The sequence below is a fragment of the Gobio gobio genome (genome assembly GCF_949357685.1).
Source record: "Gobio gobio genome assembly, chromosome: 18".
NCBI classification, from domain to species: domain Eukaryota; kingdom Metazoa; phylum Chordata; class Actinopteri; order Cypriniformes; family Gobionidae; genus Gobio; species Gobio gobio.
The window spans coordinates 34,313,507-34,333,951 of NC_137111.1; the positions used below are offsets into that span (position 1 = coordinate 34,313,507).

The 20,445-nt window shown below is 38.6% G+C and overlaps 1 protein-coding gene and 1 long non-coding RNA gene across 3 annotated transcripts in view; one reads left to right on the top strand and one right to left on the bottom strand.

Moving 5' to 3' along the window:
- LOC307142248 overlaps positions 1–20,445 on the bottom strand; it is a 673,051-nt gene that overhangs the window by 44,950 nt on the left and 607,656 nt on the right. The gene's annotated exons all lie outside the window — the stretch shown is intronic.
- gfra1a (gdnf family receptor alpha 1a) overlaps positions 1–20,445 on the top strand; it is an 85,787-nt gene that overhangs the window by 2,111 nt on the left and 63,231 nt on the right. The window contains exon 4 of one of the 2 annotated variants that reach the window (XM_079842083.1): positions 12,475–12,612. The exons of the other annotated variant lie outside the window; for it this stretch is intronic. Coding sequence (XP_079698209.1) covers positions 12,475–12,612 — 138 coding nt within the window. The remainder of the gene's footprint in view (positions 1–12,474; positions 12,613–20,445) is intronic. 2 annotated transcript variants of the gene reach the window in all.

Genomic DNA, 20,445 nt, shown 5'->3' on the forward strand with positions numbered 1-20,445 from the left:
GCTTCATTCGTTAACAACAAGTGGATAAAATAAAAATGCTATTTGAAGAAGAAAAAAACCAGTGGGGTTGGTATTTTCTCTCACATCCTACTTGTTTTCCTCCCTCTTTTTCCTCTGCCCTTGTGGATGCATGCTATCTTCCAGTCTCTGATCCTCTGGATCTTGCATGGGGAGATATAGTTCTGAATGTTCATGGTTAGTGCTCAGTGAACTATAATAAATGCTGCTACACTTCATCAAACTCTATGGGCAATGCAAATCGCTTGGTTCAGGGATGCAGCCTATGTGAGGTGCTGCTGATGTGACTGTAGTAGCAGTTGAGTGTGTTTTATTTGGGGGAGGGGTTGCAATGAAATGACTTTTTAAATGTGCCTCGGGTTACCGAGGAGAAATGTTTGTGAGGGTATCGGGTTGTGTGAATCTGGCCTGAGATGCTGGATGCTGACTTGGATCGTCCTCTAGGTGGCAATGTTGTTCCCTACTTCACCATAAGAAGGACCCTAATAAAAAGAGCGGAGATGCACTGTCAAAGGTGTGCACAACAGATGGTGACAGCAAAGGTTTAAGAGCACCAGATGAAGTCAGAATTAAAGTTTTAGTTTTCTGAAGCGATTGATTTGTTGAGAGTGTGAATGAAGGGTACACTTAATTGAATTAACTAATATTAAAGCATTTGTTAGAGATTTGTTGTAAACGAAAAGGAAAGAAAACTTAAACCTTCCAAAATTCAATGTCACTGGTAAGTCATGTCAAACTAACAAAAGCGCAAAACCCCAAATCCTGGTTAGAGCTTCCCTCAGGGAACCGGAAAAAGGTGGTAAACACCACAGTAATTAAAATAACATGCTTGCTACTTTTCCCCCAGACTCTCTCACTCTGTGGTTTTGAGAACAGAGAGTTACGGCAGAGTGCTCTAAATCTGAGGGTGCTCCTTATTCCCTTTTGGAAAGCTTTTATACATTGATTGACGGATGAGTTCTATGGCTGAGAAACAGGCCAAGTGGGGAATCAGTTCCCCACCTACATGGGGATTTATGACATAGACACTGAGACAAGGCAGGCTACATTCTGGGTGTCTGGGAGTAGTAGGTCGCGGTTTTATTAGCATTTCCTTATCAACAGCCAGAAGATTAAAGATTAGGGTTGCAAAGTTTCAAGAAACTTTCCAAAATCTTTGGAAACTTTCCAGGATTTTTTAGAAATTTTTCAGAAACGTTTGGAAAGTTTCTAGAAATGTACCGGAAATGTTCAGCACATTAAATATAACTTTTTAGTTTTGTCTGGGCAAATTTAGTTTAATTATTTACATATGTTTGTTTTAATGTGGTGGAGATATGGTAACAATAAAGGAAATGTCTCCACTGTATAGTTGCGCTTATGATTCTTTTATCATTTTTGCCCCTTACAGAACCATCAACTACATCTTTAGTTTTGTCTGGTCAGTAATTGAACTTATAGGACTATTGAATCTAAATTATAATGCATAAAACCCTAAATAATGATTAATATTTTACATTTATAGTTTAGGAGGTGGGAGTTTGAATTTGTTGGATCTGCTGCGTGTTGCATTAATCATTTATGTCAACTTAGATCAGGGGTGTCCAAACTCAGTCCTGGAGGGCTTTTGTTCTGCCGTTTAGGTCCAACTTGCCTTAGCACACCATCCTGGAATTTAGAATTTTGATGTTTTTGAAATCCCACACTTTAAAGTAGTAAAATATAGTCTTCATGGCATCACTAAGAATATATTTATAAAATAAAAGCTGAAACAGCCAGGGGTTCTTCATGTAACGGTCTGCCTTTATAAAACGCAGCTGTGCTCTATTGGGGTGTGGAGCGTGGTTGTGTGTTCCCTGTGTGAAACATACTGAGTCCTCATGAAAACTACCTCTCCTCTGTCCGTTTTCCTGCTGAGCATCCTGCTGGGTTTTACCTGTATTGATGTCTGCTCTCCACTCGATTAAATGGCTTATTGAATGCTGCAGGGCTTCCTCTCTCTTGGGACTATTGCCCCTTATTTGCCTGAAGTGCCCTCGTATGCCTCAGTGCCAATAAAACAAATACAAAGACAGGGTGATGCAGGGGTCAAACGTTCTATATTTTCTATAGCAGAGCTGCTGCAGATGATTGGGTTTGCAGGTGCGTCTCCCTCTGCTCATAAATGCAGATGTCTTGCTTCAGAATGGCCTGAAATGTCAACAAATAGGTGAGGACAGGGAAATGTAAACGTTTGAGAGATCCATTTCACCCGGCCTGAATGCTTTCTGGAGGTTTCCAGGTTTTTTTTTTCTTTTTCTAAGTTTTGCGGGGCTAAAGGGATAGTCCACCTAAAAATGTTAATTTACTTTCACCCTCATGTCGTTCCAAACGTCTGACTTTCTTTCTTTTGTGGAACATTGAAGAGGATGATTTGAAGAGTGTTGGGTAAACCAAACAGTTTTGGTTCCCATTGAGTTCCAATGATTAAAAATACAATCAATTTACAATTCGGTTGCCTCAGAATTGTCATTTTTGGATGGACTATTCCTTTAAGAAGCCTGGTGAAACACCAGAACACTGGCATCCAAAATGCATCTCACTGTAGGTCATTTCAAAAGCAGTAGCATGTTATAGGTGTGATGATACAAAAGCCTACCAAATTACTCCTATTTGGTGGGATTTTCTCACTATAAAACAGAGCAAGATGTAAACATGCAGAATTAGTAAGTAGGAGGCAGTATGCTTAAAGGAGTGAGGAAACTACCACTTTTCCCAGCTAGTTTATTCACACTTATTTGGCACTCTCTTGTCCTCTGATGTGAGTTGACTTTGCATTACCTCCACATCATTAGGCTTTATGCAGGAGGAGAACAGAGAAACTAAGCGACTGAACACTCGGAGCACCCTTTACTCTCTCCTATGCTGAAACACTTTTGTTCTGTATCTCAGTATCTGTTTCAACAGTGTTCTGTTGCAGAATATCTGAACCTCTGCAGTAGTAATTTAATCTTGTCAGGGGAAATAAAAATGCACAAGGTTGGAAAACAAAAGCTGTTATTGTCATGGAAATGTAAAATTTGGAGTTTGTTGATAAAGTCCTTGGCAATATCAGGCAATTGCTATTTAGTGTTCAGTGGCCCTTGTGAAACAAATGGGACTGGGTTGTGGTGGGGGTGACACAAAGTGTAATAGCCAGCTATGCTGCTTGAGTTGGCTGGGATGAAATTGCCTAAATGATGGGGTGGCCATGAGAAACAGGACATCAAACAATTTCAGAAAGCACGGCTACAGTATAAATAAGGATGAGTAGCCGTATAAATTTGTTGTTTCTCTGCCTCTCTGGAGTGCTTTTTTTGTTATAACAATTGTTTGTTATAGCCTATCGAAATCTACTAAACTTTGTTTTGACTAACTTTGCTTTAGTTTATGTAAGGGATAATGTGCATCAATCCAGTTAATGTAGCCATGTAATAAGCTTATTACACAGTTACTTGCCACATAAGTAAACAATTAGACATGAAATGTTGAAGATAAAATATTTTATTAGCTCATAAAATGCAAAACGTCTGCGAAGAAAAACAGTTCCTAGCAAGCAGCTCCGAGCCTCAAAGGGATAATGTACAGAAACATTTGAAGTCACCATGAAATCAAACTTGACAATTCTTATTTTTTTATGGAATATTTCTGTATTTATTCATCCGTGCAGATTATTATTATTATTATAAATTCATGTGCCCTCATAATATTTCATTAAAATAACTTCCCCTCCCTCTTGCAGTGACATCTCTTCTCTCACTAGCTGCGTTTACATGGACCCTAATAATTCGATTGTAATCGGACTAGTAGCAAAGTCTAAATAAAAAAGTCACATGTAACTACGTCAATCGGTATGAACACTTGATCTGATTGAAAACCCAAACTGGAAAGTACCGTGCATGTGCAATGATGTAGAAATGGCATAATGACGCACAGAACGAGCAGTTGTTGTGGAATGAAGTGTCATAAATGACTGTCGAGTCATTCTAAGATTCTCCTTCCACTCATCGTATGTGAAGTGGAGCAGGACAACGTCCCATCAGTCCTTGTTTTAGACTCTCATCCACAGATGCTTTGCTTTGGGCTCGGCAAAGGGCGTTTTTACTGCTTCATAAATATAAGCAGCACAGGACAAAGCTCCATGATAAATATTAAGTCTGCTCTTTAAAACAAAGAAAAGAAGCAATGTAGGATAATGATTATTAGTATGTACAAACAGTAGGGAACTATATGTTTGTGCAGTGAGCGCATGTCAAAAAATCAATTCTGATTTGAAGCTTGTGACATTATAAACGCGCACAGCAACCCAAACACTTTATTTAACGGTTATGTAAACATAAGTTTCAGAATTAATTTATTCTAAATTGAAACAAAAGGTCTCGCTACTCACATGAGATCAGTTTCCAATCACTTTCCGTCAGACAAAATCAAGTCCTGCCCTACAGTTTTTTTGTTGTTGTTTTATTTGTGTGAGAAGCTGTTATACCCAGATATATGTCACAATAGAGAAGAAAAGACTTTTGCAACTTCCGTTTCACGCTGACTTTAATACTGAAGTCCTTCATTTTACGCTAAATACAGTCAATAACTGAGGAGCAAGATGGCACCAGGTGCATTTGAATGAAATGAGAGAGAGCGTGTCCATCCACGGTGTGATTGCCATTATTGTGGAATAATTATGCATCCTGTTTGCAGCTTAGTTCTCAGTTACAATTCAGGGATTTAAAATATTCTCAATTCAGTTCTTAATGACGCACCACCTTGCAAAAGTAACTAACACATTTCAAAATGCAACACACAAAATGAAGTATAGCTAGTACATGATGTTACGTTTGATGTTTATTATGTATCTCGGCTAAGCAAAGTCTTGTTTTTCGTTGTAATTTTGATGTGATTTTGGGGTCTGCAGAAGGTTATAGCATTCCCATTGGTGTCAACTTTAGGCAGTGAGAGTTGTATGACCTTCCAGGCTAGCCGTGCAACACTTCTGGAAATCCCTATACTGACATGATGCTGAGAAGCTGTCGACACCTAGCTAGAGTCGGTTAATCAGTTCCAGACAGAGAACACGTTGTTTCACGGAGTACGCTGTAAACTCACCATGACAGCAGAACATGGACATAATTTGTGTAAGATTATAGTACCATACCAGTAATGTAGCATAATGTTTTCCATTTAATGTTGACATTCACATGCCACTTACAGTTCTGCTGTTTCCACATACTGCCTTCCCAGCATTGCTCTTCATTGTACTGGTATTTGATGCCTCTCTTGACACAAAGCACCGGAACTCCTTTCATTTCAGCGAGAGTGGGAGCACAGCACTTGGCAAGCGCTCCTTAAATGATTCACCCTTCGAAGTCAGCCTCCATTCCCCACTATAAAAGCTCTGTACGCTGCGGTGCTGTTCTGGGAAAGTCCATCATGCAATACAAAAGCCCTTCATGTTGGCAACTGTACACTAACCGTGCTTAAGCAGGAACTGTTAGTGCAGATCAAGCAGGCCAAGGAAGCATCAGGCTATCCTTTCCCAGCTCCCCTCTCTCTATTTTGTGGGTTTTGTTCTGCTAAACTCTCTTCTATCCTCGTGAGCGAGCTGCTGCTCAGGGAGACTTCAGATATGAAAGCTAATCAATAGCAGGCTATGTTAAAATAGAAACCTGAAGCTGTGAGTACAAGAAACCATTGATTTCTTTGTTTCTCTCTTATTCCTTTCCCTTCGCTCTTCCGTTTAGATTGATCAGAGGAATATCTGTCTGTTGCTAATGCTCAGGTATACAATTGCACTACAGTATAGACATTTTAGTTAGCTCTTTTTGTTAATATTTTAGATTTCAACATATAAATGGCTAAACCGATTTTTAAAGAAAAACTGACAGCTGTCAGACAGTTGACAGGTCATTTAATATTTTTTTGTCCATAATGCATTTCATTTTTTTGTTTTGTTTTACAATTTAAATATAATCTACATCAGTCAAAGTAAAAAAAAAATTATATATTTTGTTGTCTCATATGATAATATAATATAATGCATAATACTTTTTTTTATTACTTTTTAATAATTGTTTTTACAGTTCAAAATGAATCTACAACGCTTAAGGCCTGTACACACCAGGACGAATATCGCGCGCGCTTATCGCCAGCGTTTTCCGTGACGTTTTTCGGCACGTCTTGAGTGTTCACACCCAAGCGATTTTCACTGGCGATGCGCTGAGTGAACGTGCACATTCAGTAGATGCGCTCCCGGTACACAAGGTGGTGCTGCGGCACTTTGCGCTTCTGACACTCGCTTGTCACACAGAAGAAGAAGAGAGACAGTATTTACGTGCTTGCCAAAACCACAGATATATTATGTCTATGGCCAAAACCATTCACACACACTTTTTGCTAAATGGCAAGCTCATCTTCTTCTTTGTCTACTTACTACTTCTTTGTCGTATCAATGTGCTCGGCAAGACCGTTATGTGCTTGAGCGCCACCAAGTCGTGTTTTACTGTAACTTCAGCAGCTCCAGGCATGTGAACAAAAGCGCCGATCTCATTGGTCGGCCAGTTTTTAACGCGCCGCGTCAAAATAAAAAAACGAACCCGAGGCGTTTTTAAAAAAAATGACGCTTTTACGCCTGACGTTTTGCGCATCGGTGTGCACACTCACATTGGCGCCCTTTGTTTAGTCACGAGGCGTTAAATGTCGGTGATAAACGCACGCGAAAATCGTCCCGGTGTGAACAGGCCTTTACAGTACAATACAAATATTTATTTATATTTATAGTTTGACTTATTTCTGGACAGTACATGCCATGGTAATATTAATGTTCAATGCAATCTTTTTGAGGATTTTTTTTTCTTCACTTTTTACTTAATTTTTTATTTCGTTTTTTGGGGGTCATAAGGTGATGTCCAGTGTACAATCTTGGTTAAAAAATGAAGGAAAAAAAGTTGATATCCAAAACTTAGTAGAGAGCCACTGTTCTCTATTAACAGTGTTCCCCTTTAAGAGATCAGCTCACCTCTGTCAACACTCATCTTGTTATTGGCTAAATGCCAATGATGAAGTGTAGAGATGTGCAGAGTACATTTAGGGCTTTGATGGAAGACTGGGGAGCTCTTGAGGGAAATGTTAACAGACTGACTGTACAGCATGATGTCAACTAGATTTTATGTGGCATAGAGCTCATCACATAACCCAATCACATCCAGTCCACCATCTGTCTTTCTGCTTTCTGGAGGTCAAACATTCTCACGGCCGCTAGGGAGATGGTGAGAGAAAAGCAGAAAGCTGAGGATTGAAGCTAAGTGATTGATACCCATTGACCTTGACTTCTAACCTGCAGGACCACACCAATGAAAAGGGAGAGCAAAGAGATGACAGCATATCTTCATGATGCAGAAAGATGGTGGAACATCTTTTTCAGTTGCAATTAAATGCTTGCAATGTTTTTTTAGACTTTCAAAAGTCGTGCAAAACCAATATCCGTTACTCTGTATGTCTGTCTTAGCAAATGTAATGGCTGTGGTAGCACATTCAGCTGTGCTACCAAGTTTTTGCAGATTTACAGTTTGCTGAACTTTTTAGTGTTATGGCTGCCACTGTTCGCTTTCCTCATTTATTCATGCTGTTGTTTTGCACTCCTCTGAGGCTCAGTGTAGGGAAATCAAACACTCTCGCTGATAACAGCATGAGAAACTAATTTCACTTCATTGTAAATGTTTTCCTTAAAATGTTATTTTAAGATAAATGTGTGTGTGTGTGTGTGTGTGTGTGTGTGTGTGTGTGTGTGTGTGTGTGTGTGTGTGTGTGCGTGCGTGCGTGCGTGCGTGCGTGCGTGCGTGCGTGCGTGCGTGCGTGCGTGCGTGCGTGCGTGCGTGCGTGCGTGCGTGCGTGCGTGGTTCAATTAAAATCTGATATCTAAAATCTTTGTCCTTGTGGGGACATTTCATACTATGTGATATTTTGAAAAATTAAAAATGCAATAAGTTTTCTGTGAAGGGCAACGTTAGGGGATCCGATGAATAATTATGTTTATGGAAAGTCCCCATAAAACATGGAAACCCAACATGTCTGTTTTAGTATTACATTTTTCCTATTATAGTTTAACTTGAGTTTGTTTTAATAATTGTATGTGCTTTTGTCATTTTTGTTTATTAATTTATTTTTAAAATTAATTTGAGCACTTTAGTTTTAATTTCAGTTAGTTGCCAAAGCAACATTACTATTTTCATTTTTTGTAACTTTTTAAAGTTTGTTTTCTCATCTAAATAAAAAAATATTTTTAACATTTGTAGTTTGTTTTAGTTAACAATAGTATATATATATATATATATATATATATATATATAAAAGGAAAAATGCAGCAATACACCAACACTGAAACTGATAAAAAATGGCAAAACAAAGTTATTCAATTGAATTTTGATCGATTTTTTCCCCTCTTAAAGGATTAGTTCACTTTTAAATAAACTTTTGCTGATAATTTACTCACCCCCATGTCATCTAAGATGTCCATGTCTTTCTTTCTGCAGTCAAAAAGAAATTAAGGTTTTTGCGGAAGTTATGGCGGAGCTCAGAGATGATCACGTTCGTCTGATCAGAGGTAAAATAATAGCATAAATACTGCTCGGTTTCTCGCAGAAACTGATCGAAACGTTAGATAAAACCCTTATTCATCGTTTGGTATCGTTTAAAGCCCTTTGAAGCTGTACTGAAACTGTCATTTGGACCTTGAACCATTTGGAGCCCATTGAAGTCCATTTTATGGAGAAAAATCCTGGAATGTTTTCATCAAAAACCTTAATTTCTATTCGACTGAAGAAAGAAAGACATGGACATCTTGGATGACATGGGGGTGAGTAAATCATCAGCAAAAGATTATTTAAAAGTGAACTAATCCTTTAATCTGAGCATAGCCAAAACCAGGGTAATAACTGAGTTCTGACAACATGTGAAGTTTCTGTGTTTGGTCTGAGCATGACAGTATAAATGCACAGAGCTGCAAAAAATGGAGAGCTCTACATGTTTTGCTTGTGTGTCTTGCTTTGTTATTTGAGTAACTTGTACCACAGTTACAAGGGCAGGCTGGAGGATGTAAAGCTCAGAAGCCTGCAGGCTAATAGCGTAATCTAACACAAAGCGCCGACCGGGTGCTCTGGCGTGCCGCCGCACGCTGTCCAAAAATCATTTAGTCAGAGGTGACCAGATCTAAGGCCTGCTGTGGTCTCTATGATTGGATTGAGAAGTGGGGGAGTGATTCATCATTGTTAATAGACACTGCTGACAGCTGGAATCAGTAGGGGCGATGTCTGTGCCAGCTCCATCCTCGGCCAGTCACCACAGATTCATGCAAAATTTACACAATTACCACGGCAACAAGTGCCAGTGAGGAAGCAGGTAGATGGGGCAACCACATAATTACTCTGTTTTTAAACAGGTGGGAGGGATGCACTCCGGAGATGGTAATAAATGGACTTTTAGTATGACAGGATTTCGAGAAACTAATCCTGTTAATCATTCTACAAGAATTTATAAGTGGCTTCTATACGACTATGCAGAAACTGATTTTATTTTTTATTTTTTATATATTCTAAGTGTGTGTGTGTGTGTGTGTATATATATATATATATATATATACAGAATATCAATTTGAGTTAAAGTGTAAACCTGGGGCCGGTTGCATAAAGTCATCAACTTTTTTTTAAGTCAGTTATATAAAAACATAGATTGGTCTAATTTGATACTGTATATTTATGCCCTAACTAACTGCTAGTTGGTCATACTAGTTCTTAAGACACATCTGACCATCTGTACGAAAGGTCACAATGATCAATGTCACATTTACTTATTTGATTAGTGACCCAGAAATTGTTAAAACTGTTTCATTTTATTATTATTAGTAAGACTGATTACTCCTAAATGCCGTTTAAATTTTTGTTAACTATATTAAATCCCAGACTTTTGGACCCCATTGTTGGTGGTGTTGTCCAGACAGTTGAGAAATGCTGGCTTTGTCTGGAAATCTCTTGCAAATTTTGTCTGTCGCTCAGAGTTTAAAGCCTTTCAATATAATGAGGAATCGGCTCGCACAATCTCACCAAGACCTCTGGTTCACCGAGGGTTTGGCGAGTGCTTGGTGGGAAGGGAAAAGACAGGCTGGCAGGGCATGAAAGAACAAGAGATAGAAAGGAAGATAAAGGTTGCAAATGAATGAACTTTGAAAGCCAGGGAAAAGACATTAATACATGATTTTCATCTCAGCATGCCTCCGACTCTTCTAATCATGCCTTTGCTTCATGACCTACAATTGGACTAGACTAGACGCGTCGCACTTCCTCTCAGAGCATCTCTCTGTTTTATTCTCTCTGTTCATCTAATCACAGCTGCTCTCCACAAATATTCAGGACCTACAAAAAAATAAAATAAATAAATAAATGAAATAATTGAAGAAAAAACAGCTGCCCTGGTATCCAGCTGTTCCTGGCTTTGTTCCAGTCTTACAAATTATCAACCCCCCTCACTCAAATCCTCTGTTGTGTTCTCATTTCACTCCTTTTTATGCTAGGAATATAAAGTCAAGTACAAGGGCCTCCCACGGACACAGCGGCATCATTAATCCATCATCAATCCAAGTCACAATATTTCATAGACTGCCGAGTAAATATATTCCTTCTGTTAAATATATTCATAGGAAATACATTTGATACTTTTTTAAATATTTGTCATGTTTGTTTTTTTAATAGTTGGTATTTATAAAAGGCTATATAATTGTTTTTGCATTTCTCATGGAACCAATAGCAAGTGGTCTTTATCACATCTCAAACTACCTTTAATCTGTGTCCAAGAGTACCTGTAGGATATCTCGCACTGCATCCAGGGCCGTACGTAGGGTTTTATAAATACAGAGGTCACAAAAGTGATTTAGCCCTTTAAATAATAGTTACATTTCTCACTGAAAAAGACAGTCACTTGTCGTCATCTACTGGCTTAATGATTAAATATCAAGTTGTGCAAAAACAAGCGGAGAAAACTGTGAAAAGTCCCAATGCTGATACTGGTGAAATATCCAAACACAATCGAGGACCAGATTATAGTTTCCACTGTAATTAGAGCATATATCTGTGTTAAATAGGAATACATTGTAATAATATTTATCTCTTCCTGGGCACAGTATCTCATCTCCATCACATTCTCTCTTACTTCTCTCAGACTCCTTATCTTGACCTGTATATCCCAAAGTCTTTGCAAACTGATTATCTCTGTTGGTCGTTTAAAACTTCTATCACCATATCAGCATATTAGAATTATTTTAGAATGATCATGTGGCACTGAAGACTAGAGTAATGGCTGCTGAAGCTTTGCCTTCACATGAATAAATTAATTAAATAAAAAAATGTAACAACAAAAAAATAGAAAACAAATTATTTTAATTTGTAATAATATTTCACAATATTTATGTTTTTTGATCAAATGAATGCAGCCTTGGTAAGCATAAGAGACTATGAAAATCATACCTATCCTAAACTTTTGAATGTTAAACCATTCAAATGTCTGTTTGTTGGTGTAACCTAATGTATTTAGGTTGATTCAGTTTTTTAAAATACTTAATTTACATACTACCATAGGAATAATATTTGTATAATTTTTTCCCCAGTGTAATGCATCCATGTTGTCATTGTCATGTGACCTACAACATCAGCCACATCCCTGTTCTGCGCTATTTACGAATATGACTACTCTTACTCCTCTCAAATGGCCTCATGGGATCGTAAAGTGTGCAACTTTCTTTCTTACATGAACACTGCATATTTGGGCTTACTACTTTTGATCTGACATGCTATATACCTAACTAGGGAAGTAAACATGTTCAGATGCTGGGTTTTGACTTCTTGTTCTTGCTCTTGTTTTGTTTAGAACTATACTCCCATAATTCTCTTTTGTCTCACCTCTGCTTTATGCTGATTCCCTCTGTTTTAACCTTGCCATCTCCTTTTTTTTTTTTTTTGCTTGTGAATGCTTCTCATTTTTATACACCATTTTTGGGTCTGACTAGCTCCCTTGTTCTATTTGTTGAGCGTTCCTGGTTGTCAGATCTTTTTGTGCTCTTTCCAGCTTTGTCCTACATGGTTTTAATCTTGTTTTTGTCTCCTCACCTCCCCAATGTACAGCTCTTCGTCTTTTTGTTTAGCTGAGCATTGTCTGTTTTAGATGTGCTGTTAATTGCTCTGCAATGTGATTGAGTGACTTTGAATGCAAATATTATTTTCATTAATATGATTCCACAAACAAGATCATCTGTATCACAGTAGCATCTGAAGATCTGGAAAAACAACTAGCTTATTCTTACTCTGTTAAACAGAACCAATTAATACAGGCCGCAATATGGACTTCCTAATCGTAGTTGGCGTTTTTAAAATAACTTTCACTTGATTAAGTGGAAGTTACTCAGTACAGTGAGTCTCTTTGCAGAGGGAGGGACTGGTGGCGGTCCCTGGAGCAGCCCTGTCACCGTAGCCCCAGGGAGAGGGTCCCAGGGCAGGTCAAGACCACTTGAGCCTCAAGACCCCAGTAGAAACAGAAGGGCACACCCAAACTGGGCAATTCTGGGTAAATACGTCACTAATACACGCTGAAAAAGATTGGAGTAAGTGGATAAGTGTGCATGCCATTAACAAAGTTAACATTCTCTATTGTGTGCCATGATGACTATATGGTCACGTTGGTTTGTAATGTCAGTACATATGGTGTGGGATTTGTATTCAGGAGAGGTTGTGTTCTCACTTTGCTCTAGGTGGCTGAGGTAATAGAAATAGAAGATGGACGGATTAAAAGAAACATTATTCAGTTACAGTAGTTCTGTTGAACTGAGACAATATTTTTTTTAATTCTGAAAATATAGAAACATACACAATGTACTGTTTTAGTTATTGCCAATATGTTTTGTATTTGTTTGTTCACACTAATGCAGCGTGTCAACCAAAGCGTTTTTAGCTGGCTTTTTTCAGTTGAGACTCTTTGCTTGTTATGATATGGAATATCCACGGAAGTGTTACTTGTATCTCATTTCAGATAGTTTGTTTCTGTATTGATTCTATATAAAAATGCAGATACAATGTAAAGTATTTGCTCTGGCTCTTGTTTTAAACTATTTTGTTCTGTTATTATGCTGCTTTCATCAGTTGACGTTGTACAAGCAGAATGTTGCGGTTGGTCGGTGTTGTATTTGTCCCGCCCTTCCTCCACTGTGATTGGACGGCTGGGTGAAAAGTGACAGTAATGAGCGCTGCGTTTTACTCAAAGTTGAACATTCTTCAACTCTCGGCAACCAGTAAAAAACGCTGAGCGCTCAGCGCTTGAGCGTGAAATACTCGCTCAGTGCCTCGTTACGCTCATGGCGCTCTAAAAATGCGGCGCTCCCATTGAAAACAATTGAATACGCCAGCTAGCCACGTAAAAAAACGTTTTGGTGGACACACGGCCTAAGTGCAAATAGCTATAGATTCTATTTACACTAAATAAATAAGTGAACATAGCAGCATTTTCCTAGCGAAATGCTATTTACACAATAATGCAGAGTTCAAACTGCATGATTTTAGCCCCGATTTTCACTTGCTGACAGGTTTTCCAAAACCGCAGACAAATGGCCGAAATCGGAGGGAAATCGGTACTCGTTCACGCGCGTGACAATTACGCGGTGTGAATTATCAAAGACGCGATCGGAGAGAATTGCCGATGCGTCGCAGACGCCCGTGAGACATTTGGCATGCTAAATATCCGGACCTGTCTGCGATTCAGAATCCTGCTGTGTGAAATGTACTGACTGAAAATAACATCGGCGATGACCTACAGCCAATGAGAGAGCAAGATACAGGGCAGCGGGAAATTTGGGGAGGAGTTATAGACCAGAATATAATTTTTACACTATAAGCATTACAAATATATCAAACAGAAACAAAGCACAAACATTTGCTCAACCAGCCGAAACAGCAGCACATTGCGAAATTGTTTATTTATATTGTTTATCTTGCATTATTTCCTTATCACTTCTTGCGTGTGTTTTGGTTGTGGACCAGACAGAGTTGTCTTCCTATTCTAAAGTCATGCAATGTGGAACCCCCTGTCGTCGATCCATCATGCAATGTGCACACAGCAGCAACTGAATTCAAGATAGTCGTGCAGTGTGAAAAGAACAGTGATCTGATGACTTGTCAAATCGTGCAGTGTGAACGGCATAAAGGAAAGTAGCAATAGATTCTATTTATACTATGTGAAAATAACAGTATTTTATTTGCAATATATGTTAATAGTAGTTATATGCTACTTAAATAGTGGTAGATATTTGCCCCTCAGTGTTACATTAAACAGTGTGCAATAATAACCTAGTGTAAATGATTATATTTATTAAAGTTATTCTGACTAATTAGGAAAATAAAGCCCTCCCTACATATACCCCTAAATCTAACCAATATTTGCACGCTAGACACTTTATTTCCACTTTTCAAATATGTTCTTACTTTTTATAGAAAATAAATATTTTTCCAATATGATATGTGATGAAAAAAGGGAGTAGAGAAATTTGGCAAAAGGCGGATTTAATCGATTCGCATCAAAACTTTCTGCCATGCACCTTACCCCTACACTATTGCTACTATTGACAATCCCTAATTTTGACTGGCCCAACCAGCAGGCAGAATTAGTGTAAATAGCCTCTGTCAACAAGGCGGGTGTAAATAGACACTTTTTTTCTCTCTCTCTTTGCATGTTCATTTCTTGACCATGGTATGATCACATTATTTAAGTACACAACACTTCAATTTATGCTGCAAGGTTCACAGGCTCCCCATCAGGGGGAGGGGGCTATACATTTTTGTGAACAGAATTAAAAAAATAGCATTAAAACATTCTAATTCTAATGAACCTGATCATTGACAACAAACAGATGGGGTGGGACACAATAGGGTATCGATTAACTCATTTAACTAAACAGGTAGCGTTCCAAGTTCCATCTGTTGCACTTTAGCACTAAAGCACTTTTGTAATTCAATCTGAACAAGAGTTTGTGTTGAATTTAAATGAACATGCATGAAAATGTGTGTGAACTGCCTTGAACCAAGTCAGATGTTGCCTAAACATTGACAGAAACTATATGCAAGAGGTGCATTACTTGTTTTCCTATATATGAATTTTATTTTCAATGCAAACGATGAAGATATGAGCATTTGCTCTGACATTCTCCATCTCCACTCACACCAGTCAATTTGTTTCCTAGATGACTAGTTAAGTATTAAAAACGAGTAGCTGTGCATGCCCTGGGTAATTCATTCATTTTGCATTCGTTTGTACCACAATCACTCAAAAACCAAATTTGCCAGCAAGATGAAGGCAATTGACAGAAAATGTTACATAGTGATATATGAAAATTGCATAGAACTGTTTTCTTTGTTGTCAACAGTAAGAACAAAGCTAGACGTCTTCGGCAAGAAAAGCTCTTTATCTCCCTTTTCGGAGTAAACAAAGCTGTAAAATATAAAATGGAATATAAAGTACAGATTAAGAGGCTGGAGTTTTGGCTCTGAGTAAGACCCCAGCGTTCGTACAGGATGAATAATTTAAGCACCTGCAATATTGTGTGTGCTGCAGAGGGGGACAATTTCCCTCTTGTACTGCTGAACAAGTGGCGCTCATTCCCTGGGCCTCAGATGCTGCTTTCTGAGTGCCGCAGCGGACTGATTCGTACCATCACTGTCGTCATTTTAACAAATATGACAGATAAATGTTATCTGTAGAGGTTCTGACTGCCTTTTGCCGTTTGACTCAAAACAAATGGAAAACTCAAGCCCTGATTTAAATTGTATGATCTCTTTTCAAAAGCTAGAGAGGTGGGTGTGTTACTGGCATGCTGTGAACCCAAAAGGTTATAAAACAGAAAATATGTAAATGGGAAGTCGTGGGTCCATATTAAACCAACAGAACAGTGACAAGATAACTTGAATATGGAAGCATTATTCAGATTGTAATAGCATTTTTCTGTACAATGAATATGAATGGAAGACTTAAATTAGTATGCAACAGGAAACACCTCAGGGAAACATAGATGCGTACCGGAATACACACACACACACACACACACACACACACACACACACACACACACACACACGTATGTCAAGTTTTCCCCTCCGATCTTACCTGCATTGTAATTGTCAGGACACAGACACGGAAATATGTCAGATGATCTAACCATTTCCTATTTAACATTGAGCACGGTGATCGACTAACCCGAGTCATTGAACAGCAATTAGTGAGGTCTTTTTTTTTTTGAGGATAAAAAGTTATGATATTTAATGCATGAGCGTGATTTGCTTCAGTTGTTTGCATGTTAAAACCCTCTCAGAGACATTGGGCCCTACTTTAACGATCTGAGTGCATGGTCTGAAGCGCATGGTGCGCGTGCACTTGGGGCATGTCCACTTTTGCTAGTTTAACGACTGAAAAAAATGGTCGGCGCCAGGCACAGGTAACATGCAATAAACCAATCAGATTCTAATATCCCATTCCCTTTAAAATAACATAAATACTGCGCTATTAACTTTAGACCAGGTTTTTGTTGATCAGTGGTGCAGTCGTTTTCAGTTGCCTCAAAATAGCAACGCGCCAACAACGCACCTGAACACACCTAATTTTCAGACCAGCATGCAGATGGGCGCAAGTGCATTTGCTATTTAAACAACATGGCGCTGGACGTGAAAATGATAACTGCGTGGGTCTGAAACTAGCAAAAAACACAGCGTCTGGCGTCGCATTTCGCTGGATGTACAATAGGGCCCATTGTGTCTTTAAATCCTCTTCAAAAAACACTGTCATTGGCCATTGCATCGTGAAATGTTTTCTGAGTGCCTTGCATTTGAATGGTGTCAAGTTAAAAATAGTTTCAACTATTAAAGAGGTCATATGATGGTTCTAAAATGAACGTTATTTTGTGTATTTGGTTTAATGCAATGTGTTTACGCGGTAAAAAAAAATCATTATTTTACACATACTGTACATTATTGTTGCTCCTGTATGCCCCTCCTTTCTGAAACACGTCGATTTTTACAAAGCTCATCGTTTTGAAAAGCGCGGTGTGCTCCGATTGGCCAGTGATCCAGTGCATTGTGATTGGCCCGAATACCATAAGTGTGTGACGGAAATGTCACATTTCTTACCATATTTGGAACAGCAGCTCCCAAAGCAAAGCCCAATCAATATCAATTCGAGCCCAAATCTGATCCTGATGATGCAGATGACCAAGCTCATCGATCAACGTTGCCAGTGCGACTGGACCATAAAAGTTTCAGACTGGTAAGTTTGCATTTGTTGTCGTAGATACTACAAAGACGTAGAAACGGTCTGTGCTCTCCGAAAAAGACCTCAGAAAAATGCGCACCACACAGTCAAATATTTGGGTTGTACTGTTCTGGAACAGTGTTGTAAATAAAGCTTAACCACTGTTCTCTAATTGTCCCCTCTTTTGGAAGGCCAAACAAAGTAGTTTGGCTTTCGCAACGGAAAACACAGCTTCTCCACGACATGGCGGCGCCGGTGGCAACAATACTACAGCGAGAATAAAAGTTACGCCTTCTACGGTGTTATGAAACTCTGTCCCCACATACTGACGTAGAGATGTGGGGGTGTGTTTGAACGAAGGTGTGGCTGAGCCTTAACTTTTACAAAGAATATCTCTTTGGGTTTGAGACTTTGTAACTCTGCAGATCGTATACATGCACAAACAGCTACATAACACACTAAAGAGAAAGGTAAACAAGAAATCGCATCATATGACCCCTTTAAAATGTTTCAGTAACCAATGTCATTGTCATGATTTTTTAAAATTCTGTTAATGTCTGCTTATGGAAGGATTACAGAGGTAAAGCAAATAGCTTGGACCAATGAGGCTCCAATTAAAAAAAATATATTTAAAAGTTTTAAGTGAATAATTTATCATTTAATTACTTTTCTAATATGAAAAATGAAACTTAAGTTTATGACCAATTAGCCAACTAGTAGTTGAGGCAACCCACCGACTGGTTGGTTTTGAAATCGTAGTTTTAATTCAAAATATTTTCCTTATTTTTAAGTATTTATCATCACTATTGATATTTTATTCCCTTCCTTCCTTTCTGCTTTTAAAGTATATTTCCTCAGAAAGCTGTATTATCCTCACTGAAATGTGCTACTACACTGTATATCAATATTTTAAATGTATAGCTAAATATATTAGCATTCAGTGCCTCCAGACATAGGCCAAGTAAACACACAGACTGGGCCGGGTAATATTAATGATTTTATTGAGAACAGTGGAATAGAAATTAATCCAGCTCATTTGCATAACAGACAGTGCTGTTGAGGCATTGGTGAATGTGCTCAGCTCTGCGTGAACATTCCAAGCTGTTTACGATGGACTGGGGAGGGGATTGTTTAGCCATGTGGCCCCTCTCCTCCACGCTCGGCGCCTTTCATGTGCTGTTGATTTAGTTCCTGGCCATTTGCGATCAGTACTTAGAGGCGGGATAAAAGCAGGAAGCAGGTCAGCGAGCCCTCTGTGAAAGAGCCCGGAGGATTTGCATGGCCCAGGCCCAGTCATGCATGCATAATCACAGCCACCCGACAGGTGACTCTGGATAAAATAAATAAATAAAAAAAGGCCGGAAAGCGCAGGCTATTCCCGGAGACCTTGAAATTATTTTCCAGTTTTAGAGCATTAACTGGATCCAAGCTGGCATGGCAGCTGGCCTACAGGGGAATAGATGAGGGGTAATGAAAGTATGGCATGAGCTTTAGAGAGCAGTCTCACCACCTCTCATTACAAAGTGCCAGGTTTTTAGTTGAAAATTGACCAGCCTAGTATAATTCTCTTTTTTTTTGTAGATGCTTTTTGTCAGTTATCAATTAATATATTTTCTTTCAAGTTAAATGACTGTGTTTGCCCGGCAGGACTGTGGATCTGAATAAAAGCCATTTCTCTTAAAATGAGCATTGTCTGGATAAAGTTCATAGGGGGAGGTAGTCACAGAAAATGGGTTGTTAAATGTTGCTCATATTAAAATGAGCTTAAAATTGCTTAAAATTGTACACCGATATTGATTGATTTTCAAACATTTGGTGTGGGGAAGCAGATTTGATATTAGTTCTGTTTTTGAACAAATCTTTTAACTAAACGAATCATTCTCACATGCACTTCACTCATATTGTTGGTTCATTCAAGTGTCTCCCTTTTGAAGCACTCAACCGCTTGCCTTCAAAGACTGACTATAGCACAAACCCAGTAGCCTTCAAGTGCAAGCTGTGAAGAAGCATTTCATTGGTTGGACTTATTGAATGAATACGCCCTCTTCACATAATGAATCAATAGTTGTATCTGAAATCACCTCCTATATCCTCATTCACTATTCCCTACTTTATTCCACTAATATAGTCCACTTGAACAAGTGAGTGAAAACGAGTGAGCTACTCAGACACCAGAAGGGCACTTCTAGTGAGACACGAGAATAGACCATTTGGGTGTTTGCAAACAGTGATGATGTTTTTTGTGGGCGGAGCCTACCAGGTGGCAGAAAATGACAGTTCTGCAGTCATAGAATAAAATAATAAAAACAAGTAATTTTGAGTTTATATTTCACAAATCTGATTTATAATTGTCATAATTGTAAGATAAACATGTTAAATGTTTAAATGTTATCTATGTAAAATGTTATAGGTTTAAAGGCGGCATGAAATCAAATTTTACAATTCGTATTTTTATATTAATACTGTAGTGTTTACTATAGGCTAACTGATTTATCTGTGCACTTCATTATTTTTTAAAAATTCATTTACCCTTAAAATCTTTAATCAAATATGTTAACTTTCCCTCCCCCATCGAAACGACCTCTCTTCTCTCCCGGTCATTAGCTATGGCGCGAGGGCGGGGTTATCGCCCCGTCTCGTTTCTGCACCTCCTCTCAGAAACCTGTCACTGATCGTGGTTAGGTGCATTTTTCTCGGTATACACAATACCTTCTTCAAGAAGGACTTGAGGCAAAAAGAGAGAAATATATGAGAAATAAAAGCTTTTTTTAATGAAAAAATTACTCAATATAGTCGGACGAACAGCTTATCGTAACGACGCGCACTGAGGAATGCAGCGTGTGAACGCGCTTACGGCGCGCCCCCTGGGAGAGCTGAGAAAAAAGCTTTACAGAAATAAAGCCATAAAAGGCTTAAAATAAGTAAAATCTGTAGCATAAACCAGTGAAAAGTGAGGAAATATGCTCAGTAACATTATGTAGAAAATTTATTTAAGAGATAGATCAAGTTTTTCTCCACAACTGAGTGCAAACTTCAAATCTGCCTCCATTTTGTTAGCAACGCCCAACTTCCAACGATCCAATCAATTCCCGAAGGACGAAATCAAGCCTCGCC